This window comes from Erythranthe guttata, chromosome 14 (assembly GCF_056151865.1).
Source record: "Erythranthe guttata isolate IM_541 chromosome 14, IM_541, whole genome shotgun sequence".
Taxonomy (NCBI): domain Eukaryota; kingdom Viridiplantae; phylum Streptophyta; class Magnoliopsida; order Lamiales; family Phrymaceae; genus Erythranthe; species Erythranthe guttata.
This window is the reverse complement of record NC_142546.1, coordinates 24,250,678-24,266,873: the sequence shown is the minus strand read 5'-3', so window position 1 is coordinate 24,266,873 and position 16,196 is coordinate 24,250,678. Positions and strand designations below refer to the sequence as shown.

General features: G+C 36.9%; 6 protein-coding genes across 7 annotated transcripts; 3 read left to right on the top strand and 3 right to left on the bottom strand.

Moving 5' to 3' along the window:
- Positions 1–670: 670 nt before the first annotated feature.
- Positions 671–3,053, bottom strand: LOC105959365 (S-adenosyl-L-methionine-dependent methyltransferases superfamily protein). Its single transcript, XM_012983451.2, has 8 exons — positions 2,570–3,053; positions 2,160–2,263; positions 1,918–2,058; positions 1,734–1,818; positions 1,431–1,624; positions 1,227–1,338; positions 1,041–1,148; positions 671–962 (listed from the first exon to the last, which is right to left on the bottom strand). The coding sequence occupies exons 1-8, from the start codon at positions 2,777–2,779 to the stop codon at positions 819–821; spliced, it is 1,098 nt and encodes a 365-aa protein (XP_012838905.2). The 5' UTR covers positions 2,780–3,053; the 3' UTR covers positions 671–818.
- A 1,401-nt stretch (positions 3,054–4,454) lies between these two features.
- On the top strand, positions 4,455–6,652 carry LOC105959364 (uncharacterized). The gene is made up of 5 exons (XM_012983450.2): positions 4,455–4,730; positions 4,809–4,882; positions 5,546–5,669; positions 5,740–6,024; positions 6,151–6,652. The coding sequence occupies exons 1-5, from the start codon at positions 4,614–4,616 to the stop codon at positions 6,406–6,408; spliced, it is 858 nt and encodes a 285-aa protein (XP_012838904.2). The 5' UTR covers positions 4,455–4,613; the 3' UTR covers positions 6,409–6,652.
- A 172-nt stretch (positions 6,653–6,824) lies between these two features.
- LOC105959363 (annexin Gh1) lies at positions 6,825–9,383 on the bottom strand. The gene is made up of 5 exons (XM_012983448.2): positions 8,562–9,383; positions 8,065–8,210; positions 7,721–7,939; positions 7,408–7,620; positions 6,825–7,323 (listed from the first exon to the last, which is right to left on the bottom strand). The coding sequence occupies exons 1-5, from the start codon at positions 8,635–8,637 to the stop codon at positions 7,024–7,026; spliced, it is 954 nt and encodes a 317-aa protein (XP_012838902.2). The 5' UTR covers positions 8,638–9,383; the 3' UTR covers positions 6,825–7,023.
- A 53-nt stretch (positions 9,384–9,436) lies between these two features.
- LOC105959362 (uncharacterized) lies at positions 9,437–12,583 on the bottom strand. 2 transcript variants are annotated; one of them, XR_016029840.1, is made up of 10 exons: positions 12,437–12,583; positions 12,266–12,344; positions 11,794–11,873; positions 11,627–11,693; positions 11,417–11,488; positions 10,716–10,940; positions 10,420–10,600; positions 10,181–10,323; positions 9,858–10,008; positions 9,437–9,760 (listed from the first exon to the last, which is right to left on the bottom strand). XR_016029840.1 is itself a non-coding variant. In XM_012983447.2 (8 exons), exons 1-8 carry the CDS (start codon positions 12,510–12,512, stop codon positions 10,318–10,320), a joined length of 786 nt encoding a protein of 261 aa, XP_012838901.2. In that variant the 5' UTR covers positions 12,513–12,583; the 3' UTR covers positions 10,029–10,317. The 2 variants fall into 2 exon arrangements, 1 of the variants encoding a protein (XP_012838901.2); XM_012983447.2 differs by lacking the exons at positions 9,437–9,760; positions 9,858–10,008 and having other exon boundaries at positions 10,029–10,323.
- A 211-nt stretch (positions 12,584–12,794) lies between these two features.
- LOC105976062 (uncharacterized) lies at positions 12,795–16,038 on the top strand. Its single transcript, XM_013001345.2, has 2 exons — positions 12,795–13,239; positions 15,819–16,038. The coding sequence occupies exons 1-2, from the start codon at positions 12,905–12,907 to the stop codon at positions 15,874–15,876; spliced, it is 393 nt and encodes a 130-aa protein (XP_012856799.1). The 5' UTR covers positions 12,795–12,904; the 3' UTR covers positions 15,877–16,038.
- Positions 13,840–15,807, top strand: LOC148765496 (uncharacterized). The gene is made up of 2 exons (XM_088814123.1): positions 13,840–14,699; positions 14,886–15,807. The coding sequence occupies exons 1-2, from the start codon at positions 13,854–13,856 to the stop codon at positions 15,723–15,725; spliced, it is 1,686 nt and encodes a 561-aa protein (XP_088670249.1). The 5' UTR covers positions 13,840–13,853; the 3' UTR covers positions 15,726–15,807.
- Positions 16,039–16,196: the final 158 nt, after the last annotated feature.

Here is a 16,196-nt window from a genome sequence, read left to right as displayed (position 1 = left end):
GCCGGATTCCGCCGTGAGAAAAAACCCCAAAAAACGAAGTCGTGTTTCCAACAGAAACCCCACCACCGTGCTCACAACCGACACCACCAATTTTAGGCAAATGGTTCAACAGTTCACCGGGATTCCCGCCACCCCCCTCTCCGGCGGCCCTCCTCGGAGCCTGGATCTATTTTCACTACGGCCCGGTTACCAGTATTTGGACACTCTAGGCGGCCCGCTTTATCCACTCAAACCCTCAGCCAACAATCCCACCATGATCGATTCTCTAGTAACCACTGCAAACATTGTTAGCACCACCACCACCGGTGATCCTGCCGCCTCTACTTATCCGCCATCACTATCTTCTGTCCATCATCATCGCTTCAATCTACATAATCATAGCATCATTGATCCGCTTCAGTTTGGAGGAAACTCATCGACGGGCTTCGGCGGCGCCGCCCTGATCAGTGGTTTTCAGACTCCCTCACCTACATCTCAAGTCAAGGATAATCATAATATATGATGAACACAGATTTACTGTATTGCTCTTATTTTATTTTATTTTACTGTATTATTGTTCTTATTATTATTATTATTTGTATATATATTTGTTATATATATATATATATATATATATATATTGTATTCTTATAACTGAAGATGTCATTGTGAATTCTGAAAGCCATCGATCTTAGAATTCTTATTTTTTGTTATCATATAACAACAAACAATCGAGCTGGTATAAATTCGTATTACAATTTACACGATCGACGACATTGAATATCGTATAACCAAGAAGAACAAGCTGGTATTTCCTTTTCTTACACAGTAGTTTAGTTTTATACAACAGGCTTCATGGCTGAGATCATAACAAACATTCTATTTCTCGTGCTCGTAAAGTTAACGAGCCCACAAGACGTACACAGTTCTTCCAATTCTTTCTCCGACAAAAACACATGACTCCCTGAGATTTGTGCTATGTTCTGTACGTGCAAACCAAAAATCTCAGCATAAAAATTATTTCTCAATTTCCAATATTTAAAAAAATAAAAAAAATTTACCTGGCGTAGAGGTCTGCTTAGCGGAAGATACGAAAACGGGCCATCAACAATGTACGTTGTAGCAACAAACATGCCTCCAGGTTTCAGTACACGGCTTATTTCCGCAACCTATTCAAAGTGTAATAAATTATAAAAAAAAAATATTTAAGAAAAAATATTAAAAAATTCAGATATGATTATGCTTACAGCTGAAGATGGTGAAGGCCAACAATGTAGAGCAGCACCAGCATGTACAGCATCCACACTACTCGAAGGAAACGGAAGCCTGGAAATATCAGCTCTAACCATGATTAAGTTCCTGGTACAAAACAAAAAGTTTATTACAACAATCAAATTGCAATAACATTTCAAATTGTAAGAGGGGAACGAACGAACAAAACAAAACCATACTCTTCGGGAAAGTTTTTATCCTGCTTAATGAAGTCGTAACATTGCTGCAACATTGTCTCGGAGAAGTCCAAAGCAACTACGAGAGAAAATAATCCGCTCTTGGCGAAAAGTCGTGAAAACATACCACTTCCACAACTTGCATCGATTATATTACCACCTAGGACTGGTTTCAGGTACTCCTTTATCAATTCAAACTGCAGCCAACAACCAAGATATGTGTATATATATATACAGACCGGTCATGTATATGTATTACGATCTCCCAATTAAAAATAATAATTTATTGAAAATGTGACTTGTTACCTCCTTCTCCGGGCCAGGAAAACCACCCCAAATCGAAAAACTTTGCCTCCAACCCCTTTCGTACAGAAATGATACCAAAGGAAACCTGATTATTTAAGAAAATTATTTAATCAAGAACTAGGGCACAAGTGTTTATAACAAGTTGAATCAATGTCAAAATTATTCAAAAATATAAATATTGTACCGGAAAAGCTCGGTAGAAGCTGGCATAGGTTCACCGTACACCTTGCCGCCGCCAGTTATTGTCAGGTCAAGATGTGAATCCTTGCCGGAGTACGACTTCTTGCAAGTTTTGCACTCCAAACTAGACCGAGCTACGGATTCCCTGCGAAATTCATTCTTAGGACATAAAAACATCTTTCTTTGCAAAAATTCATCGTTCGAAAGTAGCGCGGAAATGTGTGCGATCAAGAGATAAATACTTACAAAGATAAGTTAGAATCTCCGTTCCAAATAACTCGCTCGAAGCAAATCGGGCAAGCTAAAACATTTTTACGGATTTTCAACTTTTTCTCGTCGACAATTGGATCCTGCAATAAGAAGCCAATTTTGATTTGTTTTAGTTGTATATATTTCTCACCATTTTCATAAATTGAAACCATTGAACTCCCAAGTGCAGTACCGAGTCCACCGACTAAACTCAACATACAATCGAGTTTTCCAAAATAAGAAGCATGGAAAATGTAGTTCCAAATCAATAAATTAGTAACAATACTCACAAGCCTAAAACTTCAACGAATTTCAAATTCATGATCTGGCAAACAAAGAACACACACACATATATACATATATGCATATATATATAGAGATATATATAGAGAGAGAAGGAGAGTTACAGGAGTGGTTTCGATGACGACGGCAGCAGAAGAAGCTCGAACTTTGTCGGTGAAAAGGCGGCGACGAATTCGTGCAGGAATCAACAGAGGTGACTTAACTACACGCAAACAGCCAGGCATCGGGTTGAATCTGAGTCGACTCGGAAGCAAGGCAGCTGGTAATGAAGAGGTGTTGTTACCAGTCCCTGCAATCGCCATTAATTTCGCCATAAAACTTCAGTTGAGCTCTGTTGACAAAAAAAAAAAAAAATACCGAATCTATATATACATACATTTGTATATGCGCATTTATAAATTAATTATATATGAATCGAATTATTTATACACATAGAAAATGGGTAGTTGTGACGTGTACCAACCATTGCCCAAAATAATTAATTGAGTATTGTAATGAAATTGAAAATGTGTGTGTGTATTTGTCGTTTGGTTAAAGTTTGAGAAATACTCTGCATATATTAAGGAGGCACAAAAACAGTGGCCTAACAGGTTCGGTTTTGATTTGGCTACGGGCCTTTTATTAACCAATCATTCTTTTTTTCTATTATTATTATTTTATTTTATAAAATACATAATTTATCTATTTATTAGATTTGTTATTTGGGTTGTGTGAGTGATCTTAATTAGCTCAATACATTTTTTTTTGCTAAATACGGCCCAGCCCAATATCACAAGTAGTAAATAATTGTGGGTTAGAATTCTTTCCTTCCGGGCTTTTTTTTTTTTATTTTATTTTTTTTTTATTTTATTTTTAATATTTACATCTAATTAAAATTTTAAATGTTAATGTACAATATAATGATTTTTTGTTTTCTCTTAAATCACTCACAGTCACGCACAAAGAATAAACGTGACAAATTGAGAAGCAATCCTACGTTTACGGGAACAACAAACTGAACCTTCATTGATGAACCAATGAATATGAACGGGTTGCAAGCTCACATAGTCACGGTACGTAACTAACTCATAGAAAAAAAGCTTCAAAGCCCTAATTAATAATGGTAGCTAGTCTCTCTCTCTCTCTCTCTCCAATTACGGAATAGTGTATCTCTCTCATTCTCTCTTTGCGAACAAGAGATGCTTTATACACTCTTCCATCAGCCAACATGAAATGCATGATCCGTTTCCTTTACCTAATATGTTAGAGCTCCGTAACAGATTTTGCCAAGCTCGGCAAGATATCCTCGTGCATGGCATGTGCAACCTTTCCTCTTGATTCATTAGTGACATTTCAAGTTTGTAAATTGTAAATGCAAATTTTACAACTCATAACCTCTTAAAATAGCCTGAAAAAATATAGTCATGAATGAGTTATCCCTTCAGATATAATCCCTCTATCTTGTTTTTGTGATGGTGGTTCTCCACTTATAGTTTCACTTTCTAATTATTATTGCATTTTTTCGGTTAAAAATAGTAATAAATAATGTACATTTCATGTGAAATACGTACACTAATATCATTTTAAAATTATAAAAAAGCACACCCTTTCATCAATTAATTGTGGTTAAATATAGAAGTTGAAAATATGAAAGAGGTGTGTGTTTCCCAAATTTGCTCAGACAAAAGAAGTTGGCATAATCATTACCCACGTGTTTTGTTGGTTTCTTTCATGTGATTTCAAATCTACATAAATCTCTATTTATTTATTTATTTATTTATTTATTTATTTATTTATTTATTTATTTATTTTCATATTATAATAAAATTTTCAAATTTGAGAAGATGCGTGATTACATCTATCTAATCTTAAAAATAAGATAATGGTAATTTATTCAAAAAAAAAATCATAATTAAGAATATTTTACGGACCATCATGATGACGTAATTAAATACCCAAATTGACGATAATATCCCCCAACAAACAAAACAGCTCCGAAAATCTCGAAAAGGGCAAAATCGTCATTTCAGCTGTCTCACTTTGTCAGATTTCACACTTCCCATCAGTACTCACAGTTCAAACGACAAGTAGTAGTAGTACAGGAGAGGAGAGCCATTTTCGATTTCAATTTTCGATTTCAATTTTCAAAAATTTAATTTATTAGCAGCAATGGACAAGTGCACGCCGGTGAGGAAACCCCACACTTCGACGGCAGATCTGCTCACGTGGTCCGAGAATTCACCGGAATATTCCCCCGCCCCCGCTTCCTCCGCCCGCTCCTATCAGGTAATCCTCTCCATTTCTCTCGGTATTCCTCTCTTTTTTTTTCGAGCCGTTGATTTGAAGCGTTAAATCGAATTCCAGCCGTCGGATGGAATCAGCAAGGTGGTGTTTGGAGGTCAGGTTACCGATGACGAAGTCGAGAGCTTGAATAAAAGGTTAAGATCTAGCTTCTCTCCTTTCCTTTCATTTTTCCTCTTTTTTTTAAATTCAAAATTCCATCTTTTTTTTTTTTGTGATTTTTTTTTTTCTTTTAAATTTTGAATGATTTGATTATGTCTTGTTGGGCTTTTGCTTTTGTTTGCCTTTAAGATTATGTCTGCATTTTTGAATTGTAATTTGTAATTATTCATATTTTTGTATGATTTGATTTGATTCGATTTTGTTGTTGAATATGTATTTCTAAAAGTAATAGGGCAGTCAAGTTTCAAAATTTATTGAATTACTGGTCTTAGTCATAATTCATAACAGAGCTTCTAGAAGATCAGGTTCTTTATGTTTATGATCACGAGATATTGATGACCTCAAGACATAAATATCTAGATATTTTCTTTGATATTTTTTCCATGTATCCCTTTGTTGTATTCAGATGTATCAGATTCAAGAGTTATGTAAATACCTTAAAAATCTTTGCAAAATCACGTCGTTTGATACGCAATGAATCAACCATATACAACAATTTAAAAAAAAAATGAAGATATTTTTCTCTCAATGTGAATTATGTACATGCTAGCACCATATTCAAATGCCAGTTAAATCGAGAAAGCTTCTGAAATATGATTCAACTTAAAGAAAAATATCCTTTGTGTTTCGAAATTCAGGAAACCTTGTTCGGGCTATAAAATGAAGGAAATGACTGGCAGCGGTATTTTCAAAGCAAATGGAGAAAATGGAGTGTCTCAAGAAGAGGACGATGCAAACAAGACTGGATTACGCATGTACCAGGTATTTGATTTGATGGTTGACTTTTTACTAATCCAAACGCATTTGATTTTAATGGTTGACTTGTCACTAGCAAGCATTGGGTGGAATAAGCCACATTTCTTTCGGTGAAGAAGACACAGTCCCTCACAAGAAGCCATCCACGCTGCCTGAAGTTGCAAAACAACGGGAGTTGAGTGGAAATCTCGAAAGCGAATCCGAGGCAAGGTTGAACAAACAAATTTCCGATGCCAAAAACAAGGAGCTCAGTGGCCAGGATATCTTCGCCCCACCACCGGAAATTCAGCCCCGCCCATTGGCCGCTCGTGCTTTGGCATTGAGAGAAAGCATCACCATCGGAGAACCCACATCACATAATGTATGTAAAGCTAACACAGCTGATATTTATAACAGTAATAACCGTATGTTATAATTCTTCCTATGTTGTCTGAAATTCTTGCATAACTGAAAATCACTGTTTCTTTCTTGGGGTGGTGGAGGACAGGCCAATGGTGGTTTGGGTGAAGAATCTTTGATAAAGACGGCGAAAAAGATTCCTATCCAGAAATTTTCGGAGCTTTCTGGGAATGGTATATTTAAGACAGAAGGGCCGACTGCCTCTGCAGACAAGCCGTTGAGTTCGGCAAAGTTGAGGGAGATGAGTGGCAGTAATATATTTGCCGATGGAAAAGCGGAATCTCGGGAACATTTTGGTGGGGTCCGCAAGCCACCTGGCGGTGAGAGCAGCATCGCCCTCGTGTAACTCGTTAGATCTGACTAAAACTTTTTACTTTTGATCGATGGATTTGTGGGGTTTGGTTTGCTTTTTAGGTTTGATTAACGTCTTAAAAAATTTATTTATGCAGTGGTGATTATGAAAGTTGACTATTATAACTAATCTTCTTTCTCTTTGCTTACTGAGTTCCTCTCGTTTTGTTTTTTCGTTGTAAGAATTTGTTTTAGCTTGTGGAGTGTGGACATGGAATGAGGAATTATTCTGCGTTAAATATTGTTTTCCGTAAATTAAATTCAGTAGAAGCTAGGGACATGCTTTATCCCATTCTTGAGAGAACGAAGGTTTCTTTCTGCATTGCACTAAATCATAAAATGTACTCGGAACTAGGCTGCGTTAAAAGGGTATTATTGTCAAAATGAGGTGTCCAACGAGAGTATGAGACGTAAGTAATTAGATAATTTTATTCATGGTAACTCGAGATTATTCAACCACTCTTCCAAAAGAGGGATATACTTAAAAGTTTACAAGGCCACACTTCAAAAAAAAAAAAAAAAAAAAAAGCTTCATGTAAAGTCTGAAAATTTCAATTAAAAACCGCATGCAGAACACCAAATACTCGAAATCGAAACGTAGAAAGCTCAATCAAGCCTCCTCCTCGTGGCCAAGGAGGGCCAAGAGCATATTCTCATAGTCTCCAGTGGTATCTTTGGCAATAGCTTTGTCCAATGGCACACTGCTCCTTTTCTGATACTCTTCTTTAATAATCTTCATGTCCACCTCAGCCCTAGTTGCCACAACCCTCGTCAGTGCTCCTTCATCGGTTCCTTGCCTGTTAATCGCAAGACGAAGGACTTTCTCAAAGTATTTCTCGGGGTTGACCAAACACTTGACCGTTGCTCTCAGTATCGAAAGGTACTCGTCTTTCGCGTCAGCTTTCAAATCCTGCCACCACAATTGGGAATCAGAACCAAGACAAAAACCATATTTGTAAGTTCCCAATTTTTTATTTTAATTTTGTACAAAAACCTTGTTAATATCGTTTCCGAATTCATTCTTGTATTGGTTAAGGGTAGCGTTGATTTGCGCTTTGCTCCTGGTGGACAAAATCCGAACAATGTCGTCGCAGCTGTATTCTTTCGCCGAGATTTTCTCGTGCAGAATCTTGGCTTCCGATTTCGCCAGAATCAAGTTCACATCATCTCCTCCATACCTGTACGAACTCACTAGCGGAACCAAAAGCTGTGTACAAATAGAATCAAGAAATCATGACCGAGAAATCTAACTCGACATGCTTTATCAATAGCGTTTTTATATATGTATGTACATATATAATATATACCTTGCGGAAGTCGCCAGAAGTGTGATGAGCAACATCCTCCTCGAGGGATTTCTTGAAAAGAGCGTGATAAGCTTCCCTTGCAAGAAGGAGCTCTTTGGGAGACCTAGCGCAGGCGATCTCCACGAGAACTTGATTGCTCGAAGTCCACTTCTTTGTAGCTTCGTTAGCCAAGTACGCATCTCGTTCGTGAGGGTCTAGTGTCCACACCTTGACAACCCTCTGGTTCAGACATTAACGCGAACACAACAAATGCATTAGATTTGGCTTCAATTTATTACACACTTGATAGATCAAACAATTCCATCTAACAATAACATACAAAAAGAACAGGACAGAAATGAAACCTCGAAATCGCTTGTGAGTTCCTTATCCAATGCTTTGAGCAGATCTTCACCGTAAGTCTCTGCGTAAACTTGCCTGATTAGCTTTCGCTGGGCGGCGTTTCTGTGGCCTAAAATCGATATGATCAGGCCCTCATTGGTTCCCCATCCTGCCAAAAAATCAAATATTATACAATTTATATCATATGGAAAGATCAACCATGTATCAGTCATAAAATAAAAGAGAGGGCTGAATATGAAAAAGAGCAACAGATCGATAAACTCAGATCAAACAAATAAATCACACACAGATCGATCAACTCAGATCGATCAAACAGATGCATATTATAATTACATCGTTTTCTTTTGCCGGTATTCTAATGAATGAATAAAAAAAAATAAACATCCAGCATACGTACGAATACGATCCATACGAGGTTAGAAAAAAACGTATCAAAACGCAGACATATTTCCATGTAATTCAACAAAAAAAATCAGACATAATCAATGTATGATCAAACCTGAAAACGCTTTGTGGAGCTGCTCGCAGTCTTCGGCGACAGACGGAACGTGTGATGGTACACAGAGAGTCGACATTTTTTGGGAAATTTGGTGAGTGTGTCTGTGTGTGTGATGATCTGAGTAGTGTATAAAAAATCGAAAACGCGTAGATAGAATAGAAAGGCTATATCCGTTTTATATATGTATTATGAGAGGAGAGAGAAGGTGGCATAGGGATTGGAGATATTGTTCTACGTATTTCCTTACCTGACACTATATTTTATTATTTTATTATTTCATGTAATGTAATAAAAATCTGCTGTAATAATTCTCGTCTGGATTTTATTTTTCATTCACCACCAAATAAATAAAATAAAATAAAATTGGAGGTAAATATTGTTCAAACATGGATCGTGTGTTGGGAGCAATCGTAGGAAGGTTGTAAGGATCATCGTAATTGTATCTTTGTGGCCCCCACTGAATTTGACGATATTTCGGTGTTTAATTTTTTTTTTTTTTTGGATATTGTTTTTATCACTTTAAATAAATGGATTTGAAAATATTAATTTAAATAGGCCTTGAAAATAAAACAAGATAACATTCAGATCAGAGATGTAAAAAGTCTCTGATTTTTAAATCTGGAATCCAAGAGGGCCATCCATACCCACTACACGATCAGATCAACTACCCAATCTAATTAATGTCAATTAAAATGTGATGGGCCCTATAAATAAATAAATAAAGGAAAAAGGAGGAATATCCCCATTTTTATGCCAAAAAAAGTAGATACACCCGGTGCACTTACACTAGCTGATTTTTTTGCCGTTAATCTACACACACACGTAAAGACGTATCCAGTGTATTTTACTCGGTGTAGCTTAGTATAAACCAATAATAAAATGTTCCAAGACAATCAATTATTAGTCGATATAAAATAATATTTTTAAACGGTGGAGAGTAACAAGCTAAAATATCTAAATGGCTAGAGTAATATGGGTTAATTGCAAATCACACCAAAACAATTGATCAAAAATAGCAGTAACCAGATCTATAATAGCTACCTCACAGCCACAACCAGAGTCTCACCTGCTGCTGTAAAACCGCATTGTCAATATCGGCTAGCAATCTGACAAAGATCTTACAAAGTTGGTTCGACAAAACATTATGCTCAGCTGCACCAGCCACACTTGACACGGGCACCCGCAATATAACAGGTTCGCTTTTGAAAAACAGGTTTATTTCTCAAAAATCAGCGTTAAGCAGGCATATTAGAACATACATGTAATATCAAGAATTTCCATTCATTTTAGCCTTACCAATCAAGAAATGGCCAGAGAGTTTGTTAAGAAACCCTTTAGAGACCATCACCAGCAACAAATTATAACAATCAACGGCAATATAAATGCAGCACCAACAGCTACTGCTGCATCTTGTGCCAATCAGCAACTACTCCTCACCGAACACAAACTATAGAAATCAGTAAAGGGTTTTCAGATGAGTCAAACGTTCAATTACCATTTAAGTTCAAACATCAAATTCAATAGTCAAGAGACACACCATTGGAATTAGAGTACAGAAACTATCAAACTGAAACAACAAATGGATTCAGTACAATAAAAAAGGAGTACATCGTAGTAACCTTTTCCAATAATCTCAGGAGATTACTCATTAGCAACCACCACGTACATGATAACAAAGATTGGAGTTACAACAGAAATGCAAATGCTGCCAAACACAGCACCATATCATACATCCATCAAGCAGTACCTTCCCCTTTCATACCTGAAAAAATACAAGGGAAAAAACAAGATCCAACATGCTACATTGAAAAAAAGATCTTAATCACGCAAAACGAAAAGAGAGGGAGCTAGTAATTACATCAGCCTCAGAGCGAGGAGACGGGCTTAAAGAATCGCGACGACCACGAGGAGAGACACTTTTAGGGGTGATTGACCTTTCTTTTTGGTTACCAACATCTGGACTAAGACCCTTAGAAGGAACTTCTTTGTTTGGAGATGGACTCCTCCGTGGACTAGGACTTCGTTTAGCAGGAGAAGCACTGTACAAACATAATAAACAAAACCAGAAATCATTAAGTAGTTACATATAACCAACCTCTCCTACTTATGATTATGAATGAACTCAAATCATGTACGAAGACATTAAATATATACCTTCCATTGGACTGACTTCGTCTACGTTTGTCATCATCATATTTGCCTCTTCCTCTTTCCCTGCGATAACCAGGACTTCTGCTGCGGCTTCGGCTTAGAGATCTGCTCCTGCTTCTGTGGCGAGAATCACGATCCCTGCCGCGGGGTCGCTCGCGTTCACTTCTACCCCTACTTCTGCTGCGGCTTCTCCTTCTGTGATCCCTGTCTCTATCCCTATCCCTGTCCCTGTAATCACACGTATACATCAATTAATTTTCTTTGAGAGCAATTGAAATGAAGTAACTTTCAAGAATCCAGTTAATTTTCTTTGAGAGTAATTGACATGAATAACTTCTATGAATCTTAAAGCAGGCAGGAATAATGCTTTAATAAAGGAGAAGTGGAGACGTAAAAATTAAACCAGAATAATGCCCAAGTTTGTTCATGTTCCATCCAACTAATGAAGTAAAGACATATTAGATTATCAAGAAAAAATGAGCTTGCATGCAAATACTTGGGACCAAACAGTATTGAGATGGTGAAAACAGCCAAAACAGTTTACCGATACAACAGAAATCTATGATAGCAATAACTATATAAACACAGTTAAACTATTAAAGATAGAATTAATCTGCGATGTTACCAACCAAATGTCTTATGCACAATGCAAAAACATAAATTCCAATGGCGACATGTATAAGAATAAAATCAGAGTATCCTACCTTGGACGAGGACTGCGGCTCCTTGACCTTCCTTTGGACTTGAACTCAGGTTCCTCGATTCTCCCTTTGTGACTGATAACAAAAACCACTCAAGTTAATACTGGACTAAGAAAAATATCATTCCTAGTATAGAAGTTTCAAAGAGAAAGTTAAGCCAGTAAAGAAGAAATAAATTCATCTCAAAGTTAAGCCAGTAGTTAACCAACTTACATTCGTTCAGCATTAGGGCCATATTTAGCAAATTGAACCATTATTTCTCTCCCATCAACAACTCTTCCTGCGTGTGAGAATAGAAGATTATCATAATGTAGAAAACATTACTTGCACTTATTCCTTGCACCAAGGACTAAGCATTTCACTTTTTTAATCCAACTCACCATCTAGCTTCTCGACAGCCTTTTGAGCCTCCTCTGGGTATTTATACCTCACAAATGCAAAGCCCCTCGAGTCTCCAGACCTAAATTGAAGAATTATATACAGCACCTCAGGTAAGGAAATTACTCGAATCTATTTACTGGCTAACATAATTACTAAAAGCCTACAACAACTGTGAACAAACTACAGGGATATGATAATACTAAATCCATACAAATATACAAAAAAAGATAAAAATCACTCACTAATTAAAAGAGGAAACTGATATTTAAAACAAAAAAAAGTAGTACACAAATAATCTCGAAACAAAATCAAGAAACCTACAGAAACCCATAACTCAGTATTTTGAAGAAAACTACATTTGACATTTAATCAATTTTAAAACCCGACAAAAGAACCTTGCAGAATCCCATTTCTTCAGAGTGTTGACACACATAAAACGTTTATTATATATTCACAAACAGATAAAGATACCTCCGGTCTCGGGGGATGAACACATCGACAACTTTTCCGTACTTATCAAAGAGCGGAAACAAGTCATCTGCAGTCGTACCTGAAAAAAAAAACCCTAATTTTCAGAGGAAAAACAAAAAATATCAGCTTGAAAAAGCAAGTAATTAGAGGAAAATGGGGAGAAGTACATACGAAAAGTAATGTTGAGGACGAGAAGGGAGAAGGTGTCTCTGATGTCCGGCGGCCCGGATCTTCCAAAGTGCGACATCGTTTGTTTGATGTGTGAAAAGAGGGATTAGGTTTCATACCTAGGGTTTCGAATTTGAGGCTTATGAGAAAGGGGAAACTACAGATAAATCCCTAATCCAAAACTTGAAACACAGATCAGTCCCTAGGTAGTTTGCCCTAGCATTTCAGTCCCTACTCACACGCCTAACATGCAGATCAGTCCCTAATGTGAATTTTATATATTTTATTATATTTTCTTCTCACTCTCACCCTTTTCTCTCTCCTGCTTTTCTCTCTCTTCATCTTCTCTTTCTTTCTTCTCTCTCTTCATTTCTATCTGCTTTCTTTCTTCTCTATTTCTTCTCCATTTCTCTCCTCTGGTTTCCCCTTTTTTCCGGCGAAAAAATCACTGTAAAACCCACCCACCCCACAATGGCTACAAATGATGTATCTAACGATGTACCCAGTGTGATTCTTGGAAGTTGTCGATACAAAAATCAACTTCACATTATTTCCATAAAAAGTAATTCGACATTAATGGAGATATATGGTGCTATTATCAACAAATGGAATCATATCCATCCAGATGCACTGATCCTCCAATACTTGGCTCCTCGGGAAAGATTGTATGTGACATTGGGCACTGATGAAGATGTGGAGAATATGGTTGCATTGCATCTGATAATGAAGATGAGTGTGGTCGACATTGTCGTGACCTGCAAAGATGAAGCTAATTCGCGTGGAAAGAGGGTTCGCACCGATGGCTGGTAGGTCTCCATCTTTTTCTGTACTGCTGAAATGCATTTCTTTATGGTTGTTAATTATTGTGTGATACATAGTATAAAATATGGCACATAATAGTATCATGCTAATATAAATATGGTATGGACGTATGATACTTACAGTACGTAACCTTGATCTGAGTAGTATGGGTGATAGGTAAATTTGGTACTGCTGGTGGGAAAACATAGTATCATATAATGAGGAAGATAGTACGTTACCTTCATCTGAATAGTATGGGTGATAGGTAAATTTGGTACTGTTAATGGGAAAACATAGTATCATATAATGGGGAAGATAGTACGTAACCTTCATCTGAATAGTATGGGTGATATGTAAACTTGGTACTATTTGTGGGAAAACTTAGTATTATATAATGGATAAGATAGTATGGAACCAGTGCATTGTTATGATATTTTCATGTACATTGTTATTTGGATTCCACTCTATTGTAATCCATTTTTAAAATTTTTTTGAAACCAAAAGCGGCGATCAATCGATGGAAATCGAGGGTAATCCGCTTGGAAATTCAATTGATGCATGGAGACATTGCATCCGTGGGGAGAATCAGTTTTTTGAAGATCCTGATGATTTTAGGCATATGCTGAAAAACTATTCTATTGCTAATAATCGATCATTTAAGTACATGAAAAATGATCAACAAAAGATCATAGCAGTATGCATTCACGAAAACTGCAAATGGAGGGTTTATGCATCATTGTACAAGTCAGATAAGTTATTTAGCATTCGCAAGTGCAATCTTGAGCACACTTGTGGTGATGCTACTCTTCGTACAAGGGGTCATCCTAAAGCCGATGCTACATGGATTGCCCAAATTATGAAACGAAAATTGAGAACGCAGCCAGCTTACACACCATGTGGTATGTTAGAAGATATCCGAGACGATTATGGTCTGGAGCTTCAGTACTACACAGCATGGAGGGGTAAAGAAAAAGCAATGCGTGATATCCATGGTGATGAGACGACATGTTATGATAAACTGAGACGCTATTGTCGTGCATTAAAAATGCATAACCCTGGTAGCATGGCAGAGTATGAGATTGAACCTGCTACTCAAAAGTTTATTCGAATATTTATTAGTTTTGGGAGTTCTATTTCCGGCTTTTATCGGTGTAGGCCGATGATATGTTTGGATGGGACTCACATTAAAAATAAGTACAAAGGATGCTTGCTTTCTGCTGTGTGCAAGGATCCAAATGATTCCTTGTATACATTGGCATACGCAGTTGTTGATGCTGAGAATGATAAAAACTGGGAGTGGTTTTGCATTAAACTGAAACAAATTCTAGATCTTCACAATGACAATAGATCTTTTACCATTTTCTCTGATCGTCATTCGGGGCTTCTTAAAGCCGTCCCGTTGGTATTTCCTAGTAGCCACCATGCATATTGTTTGCGACACTTGGTGGATAACTTTAGAACTCAGGTATTTTGTCACCTCATGTCATACTTTTGTATAACATGTTTCATACTTTTGTATAACATGTTTCATACATTTGTGTAACATGTGTCATACTTTTGTATAACACATTTCATACATTTGTATAGCATGTTTCATACATTTGTATAGCATGTTTCATACATTTGTATAACATGTTTCAAAATAATATAGGTCCTGAGGAAGTACCCATTGCACAACAAGTCATACTGGGCGAGTGTTTTACATAATGCTGCATATGCTCCTACTCGGCAGGAGTTCGATGCAACTATTTCTCGTATAGTGCAATCTATGCCTCTCGCGGCATCATTTATTTCGAATTCTGATCCAAATCATTGGGCGAATGCCTATTTTTCTGGAGAAAGATGGGGAATCGTGAACAATAATCAGGCAGAAAATTGGAATGGTTGGGTTAAAGATGCCCGATCTTTGCCTGTTCCATCCATGATTGATCACATACGGATCAAAGTAATGGAGATGCTAGTTAAACGACAAGGAAAAAGTTTGGCAATGACTGGCATATTGTGCAAGAAAATTCTAAAGAGATTAACAATCAATCATATGGCCTCTCGTTCCTTAAAATATTGTAGATCAAGTAGTACCGCTTTTGAGGTATATGATGAGGACAAGTCGTATAAGGTTGACTTGCAGTACAAGACTTGTTCTTGTAAAGCATGGCAATTAGAGAAACTTCCATGCAAACATGCATGTGCATGTTTGGAGTCAAAAGGATACTCAGTATATGAGTTTGTTGATCCATGCTTTCATATTGATACGTACAAACAGGTATATCAATTCACGATTAACCCAATTCCCTCGTTTGATGAGGACTTTGACTTGTACGATGCGTGTAATGCTCCGCCCGATGTCTTTGTTAATGCACCTGATTCGAGAACTCGACCAGGACGTAGAAAGACAAAAAGAATTCCTTCACAAGTGCAAACTCGTAAACTGAAGTGTACTCGGTGTGGGAAGCCTGGACACAATCGTCGTACTTGCACACAACCAATCTGACTAGCAATTTTTTTTAATGTAAATATTGTCTGCATTTGTGTTACTTAAACTAACTAGTCTTGTTTCTAATGTAAATTTTATGTTTTTCATCAGGGAGGACAAGATGGAGGAGAGCTTACATGATTGCCCATTATGTTATTCAAGTGATTGAAGTGAATGAAAACTGGCTGTTTGTACTTTATTATTATGTGATTTGCACTATGTTGTTTTGAACTTTGTACTATGTTTCAATTTGCACTATGTTTTTGCTATTTGTAGTTTGTACTATGTATTAGGTACTCTGTTCATTGATGGTTTATCATTTTCAGTCTAATGGTACTATTTTTATTTACACATGGTATTGGATATGAGATAGGATGGTATGCCTATTGTTGGTTGATGGTTTATCATTTTCAGTCTAATAGTACTATTTTTATTTACACATGGTATTAGATATGCGATATGATGGTATGCTTGTTGCTGCTTGATGGT